The 23,882-nt window shown below is 43.5% G+C and overlaps 1 protein-coding gene across 3 annotated transcripts in view; it reads left to right on the top strand.

Moving 5' to 3' along the window:
• Window positions 1–23,882, top strand: part of Zbtb46 (zinc finger and BTB domain containing 46) — a 91,563-nt gene that overhangs the window by 57,639 nt on the left and 10,042 nt on the right. For all 3 annotated transcript variants that reach the window (XM_076571412.1, XM_076571413.1, XM_076571414.1), the window contains exon 3: window positions 6,505–6,789. In XM_076571412.1, the coding sequence (XP_076427527.1) occupies window positions 6,505–6,789 (285 nt within the window). The remainder of the gene's footprint in view (window positions 1–6,504; window positions 6,790–23,882) is intronic.

Raw genomic sequence — 23,882 nt, 5'->3', positions numbered from 1 at the left:
CATGTACATGAAGGTTTACAGCAGTGTGTTGCCAATAGTAAAAAAGTTCAAACAACTCAAATAGCTATCAAATACTGGAGAGAAATAAAATGTGGCTTATTCATACAATAGAATATTATTAAGACATAAAAATGAATGAGAAACTGACAGATTAAATGACTTTGGTGAACCTTCATAATTTCATTTGTAGATCTTTCCATTTCTTTTTTTTTTTTTTTTTTTTTTAAAGATAGACTTATTTATTTATTATGTATACAGCATATGTGACTGCAGGCCAGAAGAGAGCACCAGATCTCATTATGGATGGTTGTAAACCACCATGTGGTTGCTGGGGATTGAACTCAGGACCTCTGGAAGAGTAGTCAGTGCTCTTAACCTCTGAGCCATCTCTCCAGCCCCGATCTTTCCATTTCTAATTTGGGGTTATAAATTATAAATGTACTGCCTCCTGTCAACATTGTATACTTCTATTTGATTATTTCTGTGTCAAACATTATATGGAAATGTTTCCAAGTTAAAAAAAAAAAAAAAGAACACTGGCTGCTCTTCCACAGGTCCTGAGTTTAATTCCCAGCAACCACATGGTGGCTCACAACTGTCTGTAATGAGATCTTGTGCCCTCTTCTGGCCTGCAGGCATACATGCAGACAGAACACTGTACGCATAATAAATAAATAAATCTTAAAAAAAAAAAAAAAAAAACCCGCTGGCTGCTCTCCCAGAGTTCCTGAGTTCAATTCCCAGTGCTCACATGGTGGCTCACAATCATCTGTGATGGGATATGATGCCTTCTTCTGGCATAAAGGTATATATGCAGATATATACATAAAATAAATGAATAAATCTTTAGAAGTTTATGGTTAGAACAATATTGTTTGTATCTCTAATGTTCTATTGAAAAAATATTCATAATTAAAATTGAAGCTAATATGGTGACACACCTGTAATCCCAGCATTCCAGCAATTGAGGCAGGGGGATTGTTTTGAGTTTGAGGTTGGTCTGGCCTATATAGCAAGACCCTGTCTCATAAAATAGAAATTAAAAAAAAAGAAAAAAGAAAAGCACAGGGCATGGAGGCAGAGGGAGGCCTATCTTTGTGATTTTGAGGCCAGCCTTGTCTACAAAGCAAGTCTTAAAAAAACAGAAGGAAAGGAAGGAAGGAAGGAAGGAAGGAAGGAAGGAAGGAAGGAAGGAAGGAGACAGAGAGAGAGAGAGAGAGAGAGAGAGAGAGAGAGAGAGAGAGAGAGAACAGCAACGAGGTGATGGTGGTGTACACCTTTAATCCCAGCTCTCAAGAGGCAGAGACAAGTGGATCTCTAAGGTCCAGGCTGGCTTAGTCTACAGAGTGAGTTCCAGGACAGCCATGACTACACAGAGAAACCCTTTCTTGAAAAACAAACCAAAAAAAGAAAGAAAGAAAAGCTGAAAAAAAATGATATAGTGAATATATCTGCTGCTGAATTTCCCTGTAACATATTTTATTTATTAAATGCCATCCACTTGAGGGTTAGAGAGATGGCTCAGTGGTTAAAGGAACTTGTTGCTCTTGCAGAGGACCCAAGTTCAGTTCCCAGAACCTACGTTGTGGCTTACAATCATCTCTAACTCAAGTTCCAGGGAACTCTATGCTGTCTTCTGACCTTTGAAAACACTAGGCACACACCTGTTGCATATACATACATGCAAACAAATCACTCATATGTATAAAATAAATCGATCTTTAAAAAAACCCACTTACCTGAAATCCCACCTTATTTTTCGATGTTATTTCAAAGTAAGTGGTAGACAGCAGTATTCTTTATTCCAAGTCTTTTAGTTAGAGTTCAGTGTGTTTACATTTTTAGGTGAAGTTTAGCCACCATGAATGTGCCAAATCTCAATAATTTGATGTATTTGATGAATACAAGCCCTTAAGCACCACCAAAGGGTAGAACTTTCTGGAGTCTCCCTAGGATGATTTAGATTGTGTAGCATTTTATCCAATGGCATCCAACAATGTACAGCAATACCTTCTGGTGAGAACTCTTACATGCCTTAGTGTCTTTGTGGCCAGCCTGTGCAGTACCTGCCTGGATGTTACACTTGGTTCACTACAGTGTCATATGCACTGTCTGCAAACTGTACCCTTTGTTTATTCTGTCTTGTCTGGTGATGGTAGGCACAGATCTGCGTTTACTGTGGTTGGAAGCAAAGCTTCTGCAACACTGTCTGGCTCTTTGAGGGATGCCTGTGTTTGTTTTTCTGTAGTAACCACTCCATCATGGAGAAGCTAGGTCATGAGAAGGAATGTGCTCAAACTTAGAAAAATCCTTCAGAAGTTTTCCATCTGTCTGCCACCACTAATAAATAAGTATTGCTCCTCATATTGTTTTTTAACTGTGCAAAGTATTGAGTTTTGATAAATTCATGCATGTGACAGAGACTATCAACCCAGTTCTCGTGGAGGTGTTTCAGTTGGTCCTCAAGCCCCAGAGGCAATGGCAAGGCCAGCTCAGGAACAGGTAGAGAATATCTCAAGGATGGAAGCACCTTGGGTCTGCTTTCCCCACCCCCACCTCCCCATTTTGAGATATGTAGATTTACACGCTGATGAAGTGTGATCCTAATTAGTCTTATCAATTTAAACTAGGAGTCAGATATCGGGGCAATAACCTGAAATATAAGAGAAGCAGAGCAGCCGCCACTAGAGATTTCTTACCTCTATGAATTCTCAGCCCGAATGGGGCGCTAGAACCTGTCTTCACTCACCTTGTATTCCTGTCTCCACCTCCCTAGTGCTAGGATTAAAGGCACACCCCACCACACCCTGGCTCTGTTTCTCTTTTAGACTGGTTCAATCCCGTGTAGCCCAAGGTGGCCTTGAACAGGGTGGTCTTCCTGCTTCCTCCTCCCAAGTGGCTGGGATTAAAGGTGTGTGCCATACCGCCTGTCCTCTATGATTAGCTAGTGGCTAGCTCTGCCCTCTGAACTCCAGGCAAGCTTTATTTATCAGAACACAAACAAAATATCACACAACATGCCACTGTTAACAATATTACAGAAGCTGAGTGTAATAGCTCTTTCCTAACATCCTAGTACTCAGGAGGCTGAGGTAAGAGGATCATAGCAAGTCTGAGTCTATCTAGGGCTGCATAGTGAGTTCCAAGGCAATCAGGACTACATAAAGCTGGGCTTCATAGAAGACCCTGTCTTAAGAGATTGAGGAAGGTGCCACTCTGCAGTTCCTGGAAATAGCAGCAGCCTGTAAATCAGAATCACTGTCACAAACAAACAATGACAGTGATGTGACCTGCTGACCTTACTCAGACTTTTTCAGTGTTCCTTATTGTCACTCTTAAAAAAAAAAAGTATTCTCTTGAGAATTTTGTATATGTATACAATGAAATATGATTATATCCTTTCCCCATTCATTAACCCTTCTAGCTCTCCAGGATACCCCAATACATCCCCTTCCTGGTTTAATGTCCCCATCATTTTACTGGCTCTCAAGTCCAGAATGACCTCCAAGTCTCTATGTAACCAATGATGATCTTGAATTTGAACTTTGGATACATTTGCCTTTGCCTCTTGAGTGCTGGGATTACAGATGTGTGCAACCATACTTGATTTATACAGTTCTGGGATTCAACCCAGGGCTTTGTGCATAGTAGTCAAACATTTCACAAACTGAACTACATCTCCAGCACTCACCAAGAAGAAGAAAAGAAAGAGAAGAAGGAGAAGGAGAAGGAGAAGGAGAAGGAGAAGGAGAAGGAAGGAGAAGGAGGAGAAGGAGAAGGAGAAGGAGAAGGAGAAGGAGAAGGAGAAGGAGAAGGAGAAGGAGAAGGAGAAGGAGAAGGAGAAGGAGAAGGAGAAAGAAGAAGAAGAAGAAGAAGAAGAAGAAGAAGAAGAAGAAGAAGAAGAAGAAGAAGAAGAAGAAGAAGAAGAAGAAGTCGGCAGCGACAGAATCTTGCAAGGTGTGGTGATGCCTGCTTCCCAGCATTTGGGAGGCAGAGGCAGGTGGATATCTGTAAGTTGGAGGCCAGTCTGGTCTACATAGCAAGTTCTAGGCCAGCCAAGGCTACATAGAGAGATCTTGTCTCAAAAGAAAGGAAAGGAAAAGAATAGACTCTCACTTTATAGTGCAGCCTGGCCCTCTCAGCAATCATGCCTCTGCTTCCCAAGTGCTGGGATTACAAATGGGAACCACCACATATGGCATAGATTTTTTTTTAATTTTTTGAGTAAGGGTCTCTCTTGATTGGTTGGCCTTGAACTCACAGAGATTCACCACCTTCTGCCTCCCAAGTGGTAGGATTAAAGGCATGTGCCACTATGTCCTGCCATTCATTCAATTTATTTTTTAACATTGCCATTGAAGTCTTTTCCCCCCTAATGTCACCAAATCTGTTTGCCTCTAACACTTGAGACAGTGATAGTGAGAGGCTCAATCATGTAACTTGTCATGTTACACGTTTCCTTTGGTCAGCCCCCATATCTTTGTAAAGATGCTTGTGTGCTATGTTGACTCTTAGTTCACAGAAGCATTTCAGTAGCCTTTGTAGGAAGTAATCTGTTTATCTGGGAGCTATGTTTTGGGAAGAGTGGGGCAGTTCTTGTCACAGTTGGCTAAATGTCATAAGTCTGGAGGCTAATACCAAGAGTTACTGTCCAAGTCCCACTATCCACTTGTTTGCAGGTCCATGGCTCATCAAGTTAGATGCTAAAGAGAAATGCACTTTAAATTCATGTTAATCCCCAAGAGTTAAGTTGCTAAAGAATCACACTATTGATCTGAAGGGATGACTCAGTGGCTAAGAGCACTTGTTGCTCTTGCAGAGGTCTTGGGTTTGATTTTTAGCACCCACTGGTGGTTCACAATCATCTATAACTCCAGTTCTAGGGGATCTGATGCCCTCTTCTGACCTCTATGGGCATCAAGCACACATGTGGTGTACATACATACATGCAGTCAGAGCACACACAAAATTAAAAAAATGAATACAATCTAATAAAAAGTTGTCTTAAATCCCAGGCCCTAAGCACACAGAAGCATTTTCTTTGCTTTTTATTCAGTGCTCCTAGGGAAAAGGTTTGGAGGGTCATTAGCACTTGTGTTGGAGGGGCACTTCTCACTGTGGCCTGAACATGGCTATCTTTTCATTAGGATAGGAGCCTTAGAGCAAGAGGGTAGAGGAACAAGTGGGCTCAGATCCTATGTGACATTTCCCCCCTTTACTTTTCTCATGTAAAGAATAACAGATGTCCTGCTTGGTCACTTCAGCTGTTCTAACTAGAGTGTCTTGGATCTTTCACCTTTGAGAAACTGCCAACCTTCCACTGATGATGCATGATTCATGTTTTCAGTTATAACAACGCTTCAGGTTCTCCATCTCCTCATTGATACTTCTTGTTTTCTGTTGTTTGATAGATGCTGTTCTCACAGGTGTGAAATTGTATCTCATTGTAGTTTTGTTTTTCTTACAATGCTGGGGATTGAATGCAGGGCCTTGGGTATGCTAGACAAGCACTTACCGCAGCCATGCCTGAGTTTTTACCCAAGTGCTGAGGATTCAAATTCAGAACTGCAGGCTTTAGAGTCTTGATATGTATCTTACCAGCTATATAATTTTGGGATGGGATATAGTTCAGTGGTATAATGCTTATCCAGTATGTATAGGTCCTAGGTTCAGTTCCCATTACTATGTAAACAAGGCGTGGTGGCACACACCTGTAATGCCAGGACGTAGGAGATGGAGGTTGGGAGGATTAGCAGCTCAAGGTCATTCTTGGCTATAAAGAGTTAGAGGCTAACATGGGATTCATGAGATGCTGTCTCAAACTTTATATAAGTAACTTGTACATAGTCTGTCCGTTCTGTGGGTTATCATTGAAGCATGTCAGTTTTTATTTATTTATTTCGTATTTTGTTTTATTTTTGAGACAAAGTCTCGTATAGCCTAGGCTGGTCACAAACTCACCATGTAGTTGAGAATGACCTTGAGCCCCTGGTCCTCTTGTCTTTCTACTAAGTGTTGGAACTGCAGGCATGCACCATCATACCTGGCACAAGGTTTTAATTTTGATGAAATCCAATTTATGTTTTGTTGCTAGTGTTTTTGGTGTCTGACAACCCATTGCCAAATCTGAGGTCATGTAGATTTTCTTCTAAGAGTTTCATAGTTTTCACTTTAACGGTCATTGGTGCACCCTACTCTTTTGAGAAGAGGAGATCCTATAGCTCCAGAGCTGGGTCTGGGCTCAGGTCTTTGACCCTTTATCAAAGGTTAGTGGCCTTCTACCCTGGTTGTGAGTGAAGTGCCCATTGGATTGTAAATTTTGCTGTGCTGTGTGGCATGTTATAGGTCTAGGCAGGTGGGATCAGTAGCACATTTTGCTCTGAGTGGGTACACTGGTTCAGAGGGCTAGACTGGACTGAAGCTCATTGCCTTTATCCTCCTAATTGTCTTCATTTCCCACTTGCAACATCCCCAAATGACCTGTGTGTTCCTCCCCTTCCCTAGATGTGGACCTGACTGTCACTGAGGCCAGCAGCTCAGACAGCCGAGGTGAGAGAGCAGAGCTCTATGCACACATCGATGAGGGCCTCCTAGGAGGAGAAACCAGCTACTTGGGCCCACCCCTCACCCCAGAGAAGGATGAAGCACTGCACCAGGCTGCTGCAGTGGCCAACCTGCGTGCAGCACTCATGAGTAAGAACAGTCTGCTGTCACTCAAGGCTGATGTGCTCGGGGACGACGGCTCACTTCTGTTCGAGTACCTGCCCAAAGGTGCCCACTCATTGTCTCGTAAGTGCAACCTCTGGTGTGTCACTGTGTCCTGATGTGATTTTAAACATCTCATTTCGACTCTCAGACCCAGGTGTCACTGAGGAGGAGGAGGTTGTAGCCTGTCTATCAGGCAGATGGGCTGTGAGTTGCAACTACCTTTCAGCTACCTCAAGGTCTTTCAGGAGGTAGACTGGCTTTGAGTCCTATGGAACCAGCATGCTTGCTTTACAGGACAAGAAGGGAGTTGGTATGTGTTGTTGGGCATCAAGAGGGAGCAGTGAGTGCTTGTTGGAATGTTTTGCACTCAAACTTGAAGCCTCTAAATCTAAAACCCACCAAGCTTAAAAATACACACAATTAGTAAACCTAAAACTGCAAACCCCTTGAGCCAGTGGCAGCTCTGGTGCCAGAGATAGTCTTTGTGTCCAGGGAACAGGTACTGGCTCCCTCTGCTGGTCCCACTACCAGCCTTTGTGTTGGGATTTGTTCTGTGTAGGCAACATGCAGAGAGCCGCTGACCCAGGGATGTGGAGCTTGCTTTGTTCTTGCTAGAGAGTGCTGGTCATGTGTGTATTTTTAGAAAGGAGTTGGATGCTGCATTTAAGACCTTAGTGTATCTAGCTGAAATCCAGACCACAGGCTGACCATGCTGCAGCTGAAGGGCAGCTGCTGTTTAGCAGCTGGCTCCCTCAAGGTGCCTTTTCCCGTGAGACAAGAGGCGTTAGCATCTGCAGAGCTCATAGCGACAAGACAGGCTGCTTCCCTTGTCACGGTACATACTGGCTATAGCAGCCCTGTGTGGTGCTGGGAGAATGGTGTCACTGCCCTGGGCATCAACCTAGCTCCAGGACTTCCTGTTTATCTGGTGCTCAGCATGAATGTGAGAAAATGACTTGATACTTTTCTCTCTGTGGGGAAGGAAGGGACACACCCCACACTGGAGACATCGAGTTGGGAACATGAGGGGTATCCTGTCCCAGGAAGCCCAAGTACATGTGTGGTGGTGACTGGTCATTCTCCAAGCCACTGAATTACAGGACAGTTTCCAGTTGCCTTTGATGCTGGCACTTTGGACCTTGTTTACAGTTTTGTTTCCATGAGCACTAAAACATTATTTGTTGGGCTTTTGTATTGGTTTGAGGAGTTATGCAAATTACTTATGGCAAATAAAGACTAAAGGTGGAAAATGATGTCTGCTCTCTTTATTTCCAAGTTACCTATCAAGTGGCCATGAAGGCAAGCTGAGACTACTTCATCAACAGTGTGCACTGAGATTATGCACACCGTCAAAAACACTTTAGGCCTTGTTTCCCACATCTGGGAAATGGGGATGGGGCCAATCCATAGCTGTTGTGATTGTTAAACAAACAGCATCCAAGAGTGTTGAACATGGCTTGGATAAACTAGTGTGGTGAATGTCTCAAGAGCAAAGTCTATTTATGGATACAGATTGTTGGATTCCTGAAAGTCCCAAAGTACTGGGATAGTTCATGGAGGTGGTTATAGGTGAATTGGGGTACCTGGAATTCACATGAACAGAGGAATTCTAAAATTCAACAATTTTTGTGGATAACATGGGGCAGTGGAGATGAGGTGAGGTCTGGATTATTCTCACTCTTTCTTCATACTCACGGGACATGTGTGTCCAGTGTAGTGTAAAACTCCCCCTTCAGGGAAGGCTGGGGTAACAACTACTTGTTTGTTCCCTGGTTCCCCAGATACTGTTTATCTTTAAGAACAAATTTGGTGGTATGCACCTTTAATCCCAGCACTCAGGAGGCAGAGGCAGGCAGGGGCAGTTCAAGGCCAGCCTGGTCTACAGGGTGAGTTCTAGGATACCTAGGGCTAATTACAGAGAATCCCTGTCTCAGAAAGAGAGGAGAGAGAGAGAGAGAGAGAGAGAGAGAGAGAGAGAGAGAGAGAGAGAGAGAGAATGAGAGAGAATGAGAGAGAATGAATAAATATAATATATAATTTTGGAATGAGGGAAATAGTTTGCAGGTTTTCTATCCTTTCTGTATCTAGTAGCTTCACTTTGGTATGAGCTCTGTTCAAAAGAAACTTTAGCCTGTTTGTGCTAGGAACATGGAGTAGTCATATTCAGAATCAGAGGCATGGCCAGTCCTAAAAGCTGATTTTACTTTCTACAACAGGACCTTTGGTCTGACCTCAGGGACCTTGAGGAAGCCCCTTCCTGTCCTGCTGTCTGAGTGACCCTGGTCTAGGCCCTCCTTGCTTTAGAAGGTGCTATAGCGTAGCCAAGCCAGGGTAGTGCCTGGCAAAGACAGGGCTGTAAGCATGCGTTTTCCTTCTCAGATCTCTCTTCTGGTATGAGTTACTTCTCAGTCTGTATTCTCTAAAGCTTGGAAGTGGAGTAGGGTAGCAAGGCCTCCTTGTGACCTCCTTTGAGGCTTAGCATATGCATCCCCGTACTCCTGCAGATTGCCAAGGCTCATCCTGTTCTGTCCTTTACAGGTGGAATCAGCTTTTAGGTTTGATATTTTGTTATTTCAATGATGTTTTGTTTTTGTTTTTTGTTTTTTTGTTTTTTTTTAAAGATTTATTTATTATGTATACAGCATGTATGATTGCTGGCCAGAAGAGGGCACCAGATCTCATTACAGATGGTTGTGAGCCACCATGTGGTTGCTGGGAATTGAACTCAGGACCTCTGGAAGAACAGTCAGTGCTCTCAACCGCTGAGCCATCTCTCCAGCCCTCAATGATGTTTTAATATCCTTATGCCAGTGTTTTCATATAAATTTGTCCTTTTATTTTCTATGTATAGGGTTAGAGGTTGACAGAAAAATGCTGGATTTAGTGGTGATCACCTATACTCCCAGCATTGAGGAGGCTGAGGCAGAAGGATCATGAGTTTGAATTAACCTGGGCTACATACTAATCCTGTCTTTTTTTTTTGAGTGGCAAGATTTAAGGTTTGGGTGTGAACTATAGAACTTTGACTATGTGTAGTACATGAAACTTACCTTCTGGGCTGTAGACGCAGAAGAATGAGTAGGCTATTTTAAACATTATTTTCTAAAATCCTAAGTTAAGTCTGCCTGGTTTTGTGCTATGTTAGAATGAAACATGGAAATATTCAGAAATAGATTCTTGTCTTCCAAAATGTGTGGTTTGTCTCACTGTGTCAGGATCCACCGTGAGTATCCATGATGGATAATTGGCTATGGGGGTTGTGGCAAGGTTAGGGATGGGTAGTGCTGATTCTGCTGGTGGCGAGCTCTGTAGTGGTGTAGCAAGGCAGGCAGCGCCATGTGCCCTTCTACCCACTGCACAAGTGTGGCCTGCTGTGCTACATGCGCCTGTGTGGAGCAGAAAATTGGGCACCATTTGTAGCTTAAGTTTTTTTTGTCTTGTCCACAGTCAGGACAAATCTTTGTCACCTGCCAGTCCCATAGCCGCTCAGACCCAACCAAGTAAATACAGAGACTTATTTTGTTTACAAACTGTATGGCCATGGCAGGCTTTTTACTAACTGTTTTTTTTTAGTTTAAATTAATCCATTTCCACAAATCTATACCCTGCCTCGTGGCTTAGCAGCATCTTTTTATGTTGTTTGTCAGTGACTCCTTCTGTCTTTCTGTTCTTTTATTTTTCCTCTCTGTTAGTCCCGCCTATACTTTCTGCCTAGCCACTGGCCAGTCAGTGTTTTATTTATTGACCAATCAGAGCAACTTGACATACAGACCATCCCACAGCACAGCCAAGTGCAGACCATCTCAGACACCTACACTCATGCCCATAGTCCTAATCATCCTCTATGTGGACCTGCTGGGTAAAGCCATGAGGAACCCAAGAATGGGCTCCCACAGGACATACAGAACATCTCATGGGTTGTCAGTGGAGTGTGATGGAGGTCTATTTCTCTGTGATGTCATCTGTTGCTCTGGACACTTGGAGGAAAGTCTTGGGTACATTGGAACTTTTCTTCATGACTTTGCTGACTTTCAGGATGGTGTGTTTTCACTTTACTGTCAATGAACTGGCCTGGGTTGTTATAACTTGGGGAGAGATGAGTGGCTGACTCAAGATGAGGGGCAGCCCTATTCCACAAACCTGCCTGTGTACCCTGCCTAAGCACCTAGCTCACCTTCCAGTTCTAGAAATGTGTCCTTTGAGCTGCAGGTGTATTGGAGGATCTGTTGTGGGAAACCTCCTTTGTAGGGCTGTATACCCAAGAATGCCAAATGGGTTTAAAAAGAAACTCCGGTGTTCAAGGAGCTTGTGCTTCGACTCTGATGAGCTCCAGAGAAGCACTTGGGAAAGAATATTACTCTGGTGACAGGGTGTCAGGGTTCTGGTTGCTGTGTTTGGTTGGATTTGGCTTTGTGTTGGGACTTATAACTGCCATATGTGTTGCTGGTGGCAAGCTTTGTCCAAGTGTGCCTGAGACTTCCACTGTAGTACCTGAAGGACACAAGCCCCAATGGATATGGAATGTTGTTAGAGAAAGGAAATATTATAGCTCCTCAATGTGGCTTGGTGGCTGTTTTGTGGTAAAGTACATGAAGCATTGGTACCCTAGCTATGACCCAACTCTCTGCTCACACACTGATATAGATATGGTTTGGTCATGGCAATTTTGTATGGGAATTCAATTGTATTTCAAGATTTTATTGTTATTTTATAGTGGGGATCCACCCTAGGCCTTGAGCATGGTAGATAAGTACTCTGCCATTGAAATACTCTCTACCCTTTTTTAACTTTGATTTTGAGACAGTCAGATTCTTGATAAATTGACCAGTTTGCTATGTAACTCAGACAGATCTCAAGTCTCCTCTCACTTTCTTGAGTGCTAGAATACAGTCCTGAACCACTGAACCTAGTTAAGTTGCAGATTTTTCTTTTCTTTTTGTTTTTTGAGGCAAGGTCTCATGTAGCCCAGGCTGACTTCAAGCTTGATACATAGCTAGGGATAACCTTGGACTTCTGATCCTTCTATTTCTACCTCCCAAGTGCGAGGATGACAGGGTTGTGTACCATCAAACCATGCACTTGTAACTTTTTAAATATATACTTTATTTTTATATTTGTGTGTGTGTGTGTGTGTGTGTGTGTGTGTGAGAGAGAGAGAGAGAGAGAGAGAGAGAGAGAGAGAGAGAGAGAGAGAGAGAGGAGAGAGGAGAGAGGAGAGAGAGAGAGAGAGAGAGAGAGAGAGAGAGAGAGAGAGAGAGAGGAGACAGAGACAGAGACAGAGACAGAGACAGAGACAACACAATGTGGTTATAGAGGCCAGAAGAAGGTGCCAGATCCCTTTGGAGCTGGAGCTACAGGCAGCTCAGTGCTGCCTGATGTGGGTGCTGGGAACTGAACTTAGGTCTTCTGGAAGAGCAGTACATACTCTTAACCAGTGAACCATCTCTACAGCCTCTCTTGCAGGTTTTTTGTTGTTGTTGTTGTTGTGTTTTTTTTTTTTAATGGTTTTTTGAGACAGGGTTTCTCTGTGTAGCTTTGCGCCTTTCCTGGATCTCGCTCTGTAGACCAGGCTGGCCTTGAACTCACAAAGATCCCTCTGCCTCCCGAGTACTGGGATTAAAGGAATGTGCCACCACTGCCCAGCCTCTTGCAGGTTTTTAAACATGTGTACAGGTAGTACAAAGTAGTGAATACTCAGAAATTTTCTCTGGACGGTTCTAGAACATTCTAGAAAAAAATGAATTAACTTTCTTCTTTTTGTAGGTAGGCTTAATAAATTCAACAAGATGGTGGTTTCATTACTGGATCACCATTCTTGTAACTGATGCCCCCAGAAAAGGACTTTGCATTACTTCTTTTGATTCAGGTTAACTTGATTCTCTCCTGATACTTTTTCAGCAGTAAGCTTACAACTTGCCTTTTCATAGTCATTGTTCACTGAACAGAAACCAGGGAATAAGTCATTTGTAGCTCACTGTTACTGTTTTACAAGTTGTACTTGTGGGTGCACATTGACACCTGAGGCCTTGGCACTGCCTTTCTTCCATGGGTGTAGCTAGAGTTTTCCTGCCTTGCCCACGGTCAGGACAAATCTTTGTCACCCGCCAGTCCCACAGCCGCTCAGACCCAACCAAGTAAACAGAGACTTATATTGCTTACAAACTGTATGGCCGTGGCAGGCTTCTTGCTAACTGTTCTTATAGCTTAAATTAATCCATTTCCATAAATCTATACCTTGCCACGTGACTGGTGGCTTACCCGCATCTTCACATGCTGCTGATCATGGTGGCAGCTGGCAGTGTCTCTCTGCCTCAGCCTTCCACTTCCCAGAATTCTTCTCCTCCTTTTCCCGCCTATACTTCCTCCTGCCTGGCCACTGGCCTATCAGTGTTTTATTTATTGACCAATCAGAGCAACAGATTTGACATACAGACCATCCCACAGGACATGGGCCCTAGAGAAATACTGCAGGAGTTTGAGCACCTGATTTACATAAGCAAATAAGACCAGCTGACCTTGGGAGGCTATGACACCACAGACTCTGCCACCATTTTCACTATCTTTGATGACCCCAAAGTGCTAAAAGTGCCATCCCCAAGCACACTGATAGAATGCCCCCTGAGAACTGCATAGCACAGTTATGTCCTGTGTGAATTTTCCATATTCCTTTCAGGCCCTAAGGGCTTGGCTATCCACCTTCAAAACCTACCCACTGGTGAAGTTGTCACTGGAGCTGGCATAGTATTGGACTTGGATGTACTTCTTTCTGTGGCCACAGGCCCCACAAGGCAGAGGCACAGGAACTTATTCTACAGAGAACAAAGGCAGCTTGTTTTGGCTTAGAGATTGTTAAAGACTATTTCCTTATGGTATTTAAACAAGCAGCCCAGGACCTTAGCGTAATGCTAGATTGATCTGGAATTTTATTCTATTCCTACAAGGGACTTTGTTAAGCTGGACACAGGCTAGAGCATCTTGGAGTTCTTGTTAGGAGCCTGACTCTCAGAGCTAGCTTTCCATGCCAATTCCTCTATTGAACTCATATTGCTCTTAGAAAGAGACCCCCATCCCAGGCAAGTGATATGCAAGAATCCCTGCTATTGGAATTGGCTAGCTGGTGAATCCTCCAATCATACCCTGGCATTGTGCCCTAGCCAGCTGCACTCCTCAAGAACATTGACAGTGCTTCTGAGATGCTCATGGGGAACATTGGAGCAGAGTGTACACATCTCTACCTACTTCTACTCAGATTCCCAGGAGAGAGAACCCAGGGAGTCAGCACTGCTTCCCAGCCCAGGTAAGACTTAAGGCAGCCATACCTGGGCAGCCTGGAACCAATCATGTATCTTGGGACTTGACAAGTGAACAAAATGCAGACCGAGGACTTGGAACAGCTTCACATAAGGGTCTTAAAAGCCATTCTGCCTCTGGCCTCTCTTTATGCTCAGCTCAGTCCTCCAGGTGAGCAGAACCATTAGCTTTCACTAATGCTGACTTCATTCTCCCAGTGACATGTGTGCCAAATTGCTTTATGCTTATTTTTGAATATTTCTCTTAGCTACATGAGAAGCTAAGGTGGGAAGATTACTTAGGCCTGTAAGTTCAAGACCAGACTGGGGAACATACTGAGATCCCCCAACTCAAGAAAAGTAAAAAACAAGGAGTTTCTCTGATCTTGTTTTGCTGAGTTTTATTCTAACAAAGACACTTGATTCATTTAATCTATCTCTAAAACTGAGGAGAATGGCCATCTCTTACTAGGTTTTGTCTGTGTCAGGTTAGTGTGAGCTTCTGACTATCTGAGATTCTGTATTCACCCCACACTGCTTGGGGCCCAATGGATACCAGGTGGAGTCTTCTTCCTGTTCCTGAGGCTGCAGGGCTCACTGCCAACCAACAGGAGGCTTGTTTGTTTGCTGCCTTCAGAAAGAAAACAGAAGTCTTCAAGAAGAACATGGCTTCAAACACTGGATTCTGAAGTTAACTAGGTACTCTTCCTCCATGGCCTTTCTAAAGCTGTAGCTGCAGTTAGTGTTCTACTGGTGGCTTGTCTTGTGGCGTCTGTTTTTGGGAATTAATGACAGCCTTCCTTTCCAGGTGGCCAGTGACTGATTGTCTTTGTAGAATCTGGACAGTGACCAGGTGAGTGAGGAGTGAGAAAGTTTGTTGTCTATAAAAATCTTACGCAACTTTCTCCCATCTGATAGTTTGTAACACATCTGTCTCTGGTTCTAGGTTGACACCTCTTGTGACCTGGACGATAGGCTGGGCCATTGTTGCTGGACTTGGCTCCAGCTGGTTCTCTCCAGCCAGGATGCTGGGAACAGGCATCTAGCACCTCCTTGGCCAGTATCCCTCTCATAGGCCTGGATTTGCCCAGCATGGGATAACTGTGCCAGGTGGCCTTAGGTACTAACAGCTCTATTCTGAAGTCACCTAAGGAGCCTACAATGAAGATGTCTCGTGTAAACAGAAAGATAGCTTGTGACTTGCCTTGATTTCCAGGCGAGACAGACCTCAGAAGGCACCCCTTGTCATGCTCTGGATTATGTGTTCACACTTGCCTTGCCTGGCTCCAGTGTTCTAGACTTTACTACAGTGTCCATTTGCTGCGGGCTGCCCAATGTGAGTGTGGCAAAGCAGTTGATGGCAGGTGTATGTGTGGGAAATAGAGCTTGTGTTGATCATGGTCTGGTCTCCAATTATCTGCCAGATTCCTGGTAAAGTTATGTCAGTGCCCTTTTGGTGGGCAGGGGGCAGGTGCATCTTAGCTTCCAGGTGAGGATTTCACATTGGGTTGCTGATACTAGAAGGTATACAGAGACAATCCACAGTCCATGGGAAGCAGCCACAGACCTCTAACCCAGCTACTTTGTTTAAATATCTGAGGACTAAATGTAGCCATGACATCTTGCACTTTGTATCCCTCCAAATGTAGAGTTACTAGAAACTGATTTTTTTTTAAAAGAACAAACAAATGCCTTTTATGTGCTCTTGTTGATCTTTTGGTGAATGTGTTGGATTTGATACTAGCTCAACATTAAGAGCAGGTGTTTATAAATATAGTGGGTGCCAGGAAGCCAGAGAAGGACTTACCTTTTGTCAAATAGCAAGTGGACCCAGAAAGGTTCTGGAATAACTAGGTATTCCATCTGTGGGGTGGGTAGGTATCTGGGGAAGGGGGAATCAATCAGGTGACACATCTTCACTGTGAGTACTCAGGTCTACCTGTGCCTGTCCCCATTGTGAAGTCTCTACGACAGTGAACAAGCTATGAAGATGGAGAAGTCCAGCCCCTGGCATCTGTGGCATGGATGAGTCCAACTGACACTGTGCAAGGCACAGGGCACCATGACAGCTCCTAGGGCTGTGGTATTGGAGGTTATGAACTTGGGCAGCCCATGGGGAGAAGTGTCCCTGGGGCCCATTTGAAGAGCTGCTTTCTAAAGACACCCAGTGTTTCCTTAGCCTAGAGTTGATTTTAAAAAAAAAAAAAAACAACTTAAAATTTTGGACAGACTCCAGAGAACCTGAAAAAGTGGTTTTATGGTAGACACTTAGGGATGGAGACATATATGGACTAGATGGCTGGCTGCATCATGGGTACTGCTAATGTTGCCTTCCTTAAAATTGCAGCCATAAAGTATGTGAAATCTCCAGCAGTCTCCTGTACACACTTTAACCTGACTTCATTGAAATGTTTCATTAAAGTATTGATGTTGGGGATTGATTTCACAAAGTTTTAAAGGCTATATCAACATGTGACAATCTTTCTTGAAGAGTTTCAGTGGGAAGTTGGCTTTGTCTATATTAGACTATTAACTGCCACAAGACACTCCATGTCTGAAATTCTTAAAACCAGGGAGGTAGTCTCATAAACATGGATGTTTATTTCTAGAAAAGTAACTGAGTATGCATTTACTTATTGACACACTGATAACAGGAGCATTGACTCCGTAAGTTAGACTGTGTCTTAAATGCATAATGTAGCATGTACATGCATAATTCGTCATGTACTAAGAAAAAAATCCTTTCAAAGGAATTTTATTTATTTGTTTGTTTATTCAGAGATAAGACCTCACATAGTCCAGATTAGCTTCAAAGTTACTATGTAGTTGAAGATAACTTTGAATTCTGATCTTCCTGCCTCCAGGAGACCTGAGTGCTAGGATTACACAAGTATGTCACCATGCTCAGCTCAAAACATTTGAGAAAACTTTTTTTTTTTTGTTTTTCGAGACAAGGATTCTCTGTGTAGCTTTGCGCCTGGAACTCACTTTGTAGACCAACCTGGCCTCTAACTCACAGAGATCCACCTGTCTCTGCCTCCCGAGTGCTGGGATTAAAGGCGTGCGCCGCCACCACCGCCCGGCTGAGAAACTTTTTTAAAAAATATTTATTTATTATATATAGTGTTCTGTCTGCATATATGCCTGCAGGCCAGAAGAGGGCACCAGATCTCATTACAGATGGTTGTGAGCCACTATGTGGTTGCTGGGAATTGAACTCAGAACCTCTGGAAGAACAGTCAGTCCTCTTAACCTCTGAGCCATCTCTCCAGCTTGAGAAAACTCTTTGAGCTTCCAGTTTCTACCACAATCAGTTTGTATTGGACTTACCTTCCAGGCAACAAGCGTTTGCCCTCACTCCCTTAAAAAAAAAAAATCAAAATCCAGCTATAGAAACACAAAAAAACCCCAGATGTCCCCAGGCACAAAGTTCTAGGGTAATCCTGTTGGGAGGCCTTGAGGAGGGACACCTCCATTTTAGGGGAATCACAGACACATTTATTAGAGTGAGCACAGCGTGGCTGTTTTGTACCACTGATGAAGAGGGGTCTTCAAGGCATTCTTAAGGGACAAAATTACCAAAAGCAAGAAACTACAGATCAGGTACCCCCACTCTGCACACATGTACCCAGAACACCCTTCATAAATAGGAGAGTGCCAGTACAGAAGTACACAAGGAATATAAAATCTGGAGGCCATGCTCGTCAGATAGCAGAGTCAGAACAAGCAGGAAGCCAAGCCTAGGCCAGGTGAGAAGATCAGGGGACCCTGGACTCTCAGGTTAAGGCCTAGTGTGGTATAAAACAGCCCTAAACCAGCCCAGCGCTTGGAGCTGACATGGAGCATCACAGGATCAGGCTATTCTCCAGGTTCTCTTTCTGTCTCTGTGAAGATCGACTACAACAGACAGCAGCTTTCACCATCTCTGGGGAAAGATCACCTGGCCTGGGGTCCCTGTGCTTTAACACTGAGTATTCAGCATTGAATAGAAAATAACAGGGTCCTGAGTAACAGCTTCATAGATGGACATGGACTTCATGTCATCAGGGAAGATGGCAGTTATCACACAAGGACACATGGGCAAGGAAGTGAAAGACATGAAGAAGATGGGCTAAAGGATAGATGATTTCAGGGTAATTGGACTCTCTAAAACAGAATCAAGTGGGCATTGAACAACTGGCAATGTAGTATCTGAAATGACTCTTTTGTAAGCCAGATATGGTGGCTCAGAACCACTGTCATAGCACTTGGGAGGCAGAGGCAGGAAGATCAGTTCAGGGTCAGCCCCAGTTACATACTGAATATGAGATAAGCCAGGGTTACATGAAATCCCATCTCTGAATAAATGAAAGAGAATTAATTGGATAACTTAAGAGTAGTTGACATGGCAGAAGACAACAGAGAGTGCACTAGAGATGGGCTGTGGTAAATGTCTGGGTTCAAGGAGGAAAACGGTTGTCAAACAAAGAAACATGGAACACGGGCAGGGTTTCAAGTACATGGTTGACATTCTAAAAGGGAGGGTAAAAAAGAGGACAGAAGCAGTAGCTGAGGAGATAGCAGCTTTGAGTTGTCCCACAGTGGCAAAGGACATCCAAGGATTCAGAAGCTTCATGAATACCAAACGCACGCACGCACGCACACGGATAAAGGACAAATGAAAATAGATCCAAGCACAAGAACCTGAGCTCAATCTCCAGATCCATATTAAAAGCTGGAAGTGCAGGTGTGCACACTTGTGATCCTAGCAGTGGTGAGGGAGACAACAGGGTCCCTGGGGCTCACTGGCCAACCAGTGTAGCTTAATTGGTAAATTCCAGGCCAAGAAAAGACCCTGTCTCAAGGGAAGTGGATGGTATTCCTGAGGATGACAGCTGAGGCTGTCCTCCAGCTTCCACACTTGTACATGCATGCTTATGTGTGCACATACACACACAACCCATTAAAAGATAAGATGAAGGATAAATAGGAAATCATGGTGGGCTTGAACCCAGCTGGATTAGCGACTACATACCAGCACTCAGGATGCTGTGGCAGGAAGAATATGGCAAGTTTGAGACCATCTTGGGCCATAGCAGGCAGACTTTTGTCTCAAAAAAAAGGGGGGGGGACCCCTTTATATTAATATAAATGGATCAAATACTCCCCTTCAGTAATTTATCAGGCTCACACACATACACCAGACAAAATTTCACCAAGGTTAACCTTGAACTCCTGGGTTCATGTGGTTCTTGCCTCAACTTCCCAAGTGTTGGGATGAGAGGTATGTATTCTTTAAAAAACAAAACAAAACAAAAACAAAACAAAACAAAAAAAACACATTTTTTTTTATTTTTTTATTTTTTTAGTTTTTTGAGACAGGGTTTCTCTGTGTAGCTTTGCGCCTTTCCTGGAACTCACTTGGTAGCCCAGGCTGGCCTCGAACTCACAGAGATCCGCCTGGCTCTGCCTCCCGAGTGCTGGGATTAAAGGCGTGAGCCGCCACCGCCCAGCAAAAACACACATTTTTTAAAAAATTATTTTGTTTGTTTGAGATAAGGTCTCCTGTGACTCGGGCTATCCTTAAACTTGCTGAATTGCTGAGGAAGACTTGAATTCCTGACCCTTCTACTTATATCCCCTAAGTGCTACGATTACAAGTGTGCCACTGTGCCAGTTTATGTAGTGTTGGTGCTGGAACCCAGGGTCTGTGTCTGCTAGGCAAGCACTCCATCAGCTGACCTGCATTCCTAGTCAGGTTTTGTTTGTTTTGTTTAGTAAGTAAAAATAATTTGTATATACAGCTATACAGCTTATACATGACAGACAGAGAAAAGTTAAAAGCAAAAAGATAGAAAAATGTACACCAAGCAAACACTAGCCTAAAGAAATCAGGTACTGCACAGTAATTTTAAAATAGCCATAGCTGTCTCTCCTGGGAGGATCCTGCATGGTGATAGAAGGGATAGTCCTGGGTTGAGCTTTAGGGTAGGAAGCAGAAGTTGGGAGGACTAGGAGACATGGAGAAGAATGTGATTATGACTGAGGCTTTTAGTATTCTCTGTAATTGATAGAGTAGCAAGCAAAAATCTCAGTGAGAGTGGATAGGATTTGAACGGTTTTCAGTGCTAAATCAACCTTGAATTCCTGGAATAAACCCATCTGGTTGCAAGATGTTACTCTTTTTATGTATTGTTGCATTCAACTTTCTGTTTTGTTTAAATTCTTTGTCTATATTCACAGACATATTGGCCTGTAACAACACAATTAGAAATTCTGCCGGGCGATGGTGGCGCACGCCTTTAATCCCAGCACTCGGGAGGCAGAGCCAGGCGGATCTCTGTGAGTTCGAGGCCAGCCTGGGCTACCAAGTGAGCTCCAGGAAAGGCGCAAAGCTACACAGAGAAACCCTGTCTCGAAAAACCAAAAAAAAAAAAAAAAAAAGAAAAAAAAAGAAACTCTACAGTATACCAACAAGTGCAGAATATTCCAAACTCATAGGAGGAAAGTTTTACCAGTATAGACCAGCTGGGGCCATAGACAGCAATTTCAAAGGTCAAGACTGTGCAGAGCAAGTGCTTACCAGCAAATAGAATCTAGCAGCAGGAGGACACTAGGCAGCACACAAACACTTTCTCTCTCTCCTCTCTTTTCCTTCCTCCCTTCCTCCCTCCCCTCCTCACTCCCCTTTCCTCTCCTCCTCTTTCCTTCTCTCTGTTTATTGTTTTGGAACAATAGCCCAGGTTGATTTCAAACTCAGGATCTTCCTGCCTCAGCCTCAAAAGTGTTGGTATTGCAGAAAGACCACTTTGTCTGTTTTTGTGTTCTTGAGACAGGGTCTCCTATATCTCAGACTGATCTCAAAACTCACTATGTAGTTGAGGATGACATTTTACTCCCAATTTTCTTGCCTCCACCTACTAAGTGCTGAGGTTAAAGGTGTGTGCTACTATTCACAGCTGTTTTTTTGTGCTTCAAGATAAGGTTTTCTTTGTAGCCTAGGCTGGCCTCAAATCAGGATGTCCCTACCTCTGTGTCAATGGTATTAGGATTACAGATGAATGATACTAAAAGTACATTCTGTCAAACCTGTAAACCACACCCATATTGTTTAAAGCTAGTTGCCCTCTACAGAGAAAAAGGAAGGTTTTAAATTTCTATGTCAAGAAGAGAGGGAAAAAATAACAAATTTAAAGAAAGTAGCAGGAGAGAAGTAAAGGTATCATGAAACAGAAGGCAGGCACACAAACAGGGCACAGAAAAAATAAAGAGATGGCTCAGTAGGTAAGAGTACTTGCTGCACAAACATGGACCCTGTGTTTGAGTTTTAACAGTGATGGTGAATCATAGAGTCATAGAAATGACTGCCCTAAAGGAGTAAGTTTATTATACTCACTGACCCCTAGAAATAGGAGACAAGTCTCACCATGCAGAACCACACAGGGAAGCACCAGGCACTTGGGAGGCAGACAGAGGGAGGAAATGGAAGAACCTTGCTGTGGTTTCTGTGGGAAGAACCAGGTAAGGGTGTGTAGGGACAACTCCTGGTTCTCTGGCACCTGCCCTGGGGATCAAAGGCAGGCAGCAGTCGTTGTGGTGTGGGAGTCTTGTAGAAGAGTAGGAGTGAGGCTCTGGAACATTACTTCTCTCATTGCTGTATGCCTGGTGAGCAAATTAAGGAAGGGAGGGTCTATTTTAGCTCACAGTTCAAGGATACAGTCTGTCAGGAGGAAGGAGGCATTTTGACAGAAGCTTGAGGAGGCAGCGAATCGAATGTACCTGCTGTCAGGAAGCAGGGAGTGATGGATGCTGGCGCTCAGCTGAACTTTCCTTTTTGTGCAGTCTAGAACCCTAGCCCATGGAATGATACTGCAGACATTTAGGGTGTATCTTCTCACCTCAACCCAATTTATATGATCCTTTACAGGCATACCCAGAGGCTCTTTGGTGTTTATAAATACTGTCAAGTTGACAATATTAACCATCACAGCCGGTCATTTACTTTAGGGAATGACCAGGCCTGGAAGCAGCCATCCCTCCAGGGTCCCCTGATCAGAGTTTCAAATACAGAAAATAGAGACCAGGGTAAGTGGAGAGAAACTTGACACAGGCTGATTCTGCATCATCTGTTCAGAATTGCTGCAGTAGAGACTGGTGACATGGATGAGTGGCCGCTTTGTGTATCTGACACATGGTACTGAGAGAATTGGAAATCCACCCAGAAGGAAAATCCTGTGCTCTTCTTACCATGCACAAAAAGTAGCTTGAGTTGGATTGTAAACTTTTGAAAAGCTGCTTGGCCACTAGTCTGTGGTCCATTTCCCTTTTTTGGTGCCTAACAGAGATAAGAGTTCCTGACCACCAAGGCACACATGTGGGCCCCATTTCAGCACCACTGCTTTCTAGGCCCAGATGAGTCTTCAGAAATGGGCTTGCTGTATCACACAAAGGAATACTACACTGCGACAAACAAGAACCAACTGCACTCCCCCAGACTGATGTTGACTGAATCCAGCCAGTCACGATCAGATAACTCCACAGACACAAAGCCCTAGAATAGCAAACAAAAGGGTAGGCAGTCATTCACTGCCTTTAGGGGCTGACTCCGTTGGCTTGAGAGGATCCTCTGAGTATGTTGTAGATGATTCTTAAGATAAGCATACTTTACAGAAGATTAAATTTTTCTGAGTGCCAGACAAGATGACTCAGCAAGTCAAGACACTAATCACCAAGCTTGACTACTTGAGTTTGATCCCCTGAGCCCACACAATGGAAGGCAAGAACCACCTCCTGCAAGTTGTCATGACTGTCTCATGCCTGCCCCCAAATAAATGAATAAATATCATAGCAAATGTTTAAAAATTCTAAAATGATTTGAATATGTCTATTCTTTACTTAATTTTGTTATTTTAATACAAAAAATGACATCCTAGTACATTTATAAATGGAAAAATGAGGCATAACTTGTTTGGTTCCACTAATGAGATGCATCACAAGTGCAGTATTTTGGAAATTGTCACTTGATGAGTAACCACACACAGGACCATTCATGGTTGATTCTGGAAGTGCCAACTGACGTCATCTTCAAGGTCTGCATACAACAAACCTGCCTATCCTGTCCCAGTCACTGGTGGTTCTCTGCATTCTTGGCAGTAATGAAGAGGTTCCTGAGTGACCACTTGTGCATTCTACAGCCAGAGGGGTATTGTTGTTGTCTGAAGGTGGCATCTTATGGCTTGGCAGCAATAAAAATATGAGACCAAACTACATTTTACAAAAAGAAAAGCAGTTTCAAAAGACATTTCCTATATATAAGTGTTATAACCTCTAGGTGTACAGGTTAACATTGTGGAGTTCCTCCTGTTGTTGATGTCATCTTATGTCCTGACTTTGTAGTTGGCTTGGTCTTCATTTCCCTTCTATTTTTTTGGTTTTTCCAGACAGGGTCTCTCTGTGTTGCTCTGGCTGTCTGGGAACTCACTCTGTAGACCAGGCTGAACTTGAACTCTGTAGATGTAACCGTCTTTTTAAATAAGAAACACAGAGCGGATTCAGAGATGAAAACCAAGAGGTCAGAGCAATAGCTAAGAGCTGAGATTAAAAACCTTACCCTTCACTGCCACTGCTGTCCTACCTCTCTGCAAGAGACCTATTTCCTGTGTGTTTGTGCTTTTTATTGACTTTCTATTCTGCCTTCTCATTAGTTGTAAACCCAACCACATGACCTCCTTGTCACTGCCCGTCTGTACAGACCTCCAGGCCTTCTATGGTTGGTATTGAAATTAAAGGTGTCTCCATGCTGGCTGTATCCTTGAACACACAGGATGGGGTCATGGTGCATGTCTACTCTAAGTTGTTTTTCTCTCTTTTCTTTTCTTTTTGTTTTTTTGAAACAAGGTTTCTCTG

The sequence above is a fragment of the Peromyscus maniculatus genome, chromosome 4 (assembly GCF_049852395.1).
Source record: "Peromyscus maniculatus bairdii isolate BWxNUB_F1_BW_parent chromosome 4, HU_Pman_BW_mat_3.1, whole genome shotgun sequence".
In the NCBI taxonomy this organism is placed as follows: domain Eukaryota; kingdom Metazoa; phylum Chordata; class Mammalia; order Rodentia; family Cricetidae; genus Peromyscus; species Peromyscus maniculatus.
The sequence above is the reverse complement of the archived record's forward strand: the minus strand, read 5'-3'. Positions and strand labels throughout refer to the sequence as shown.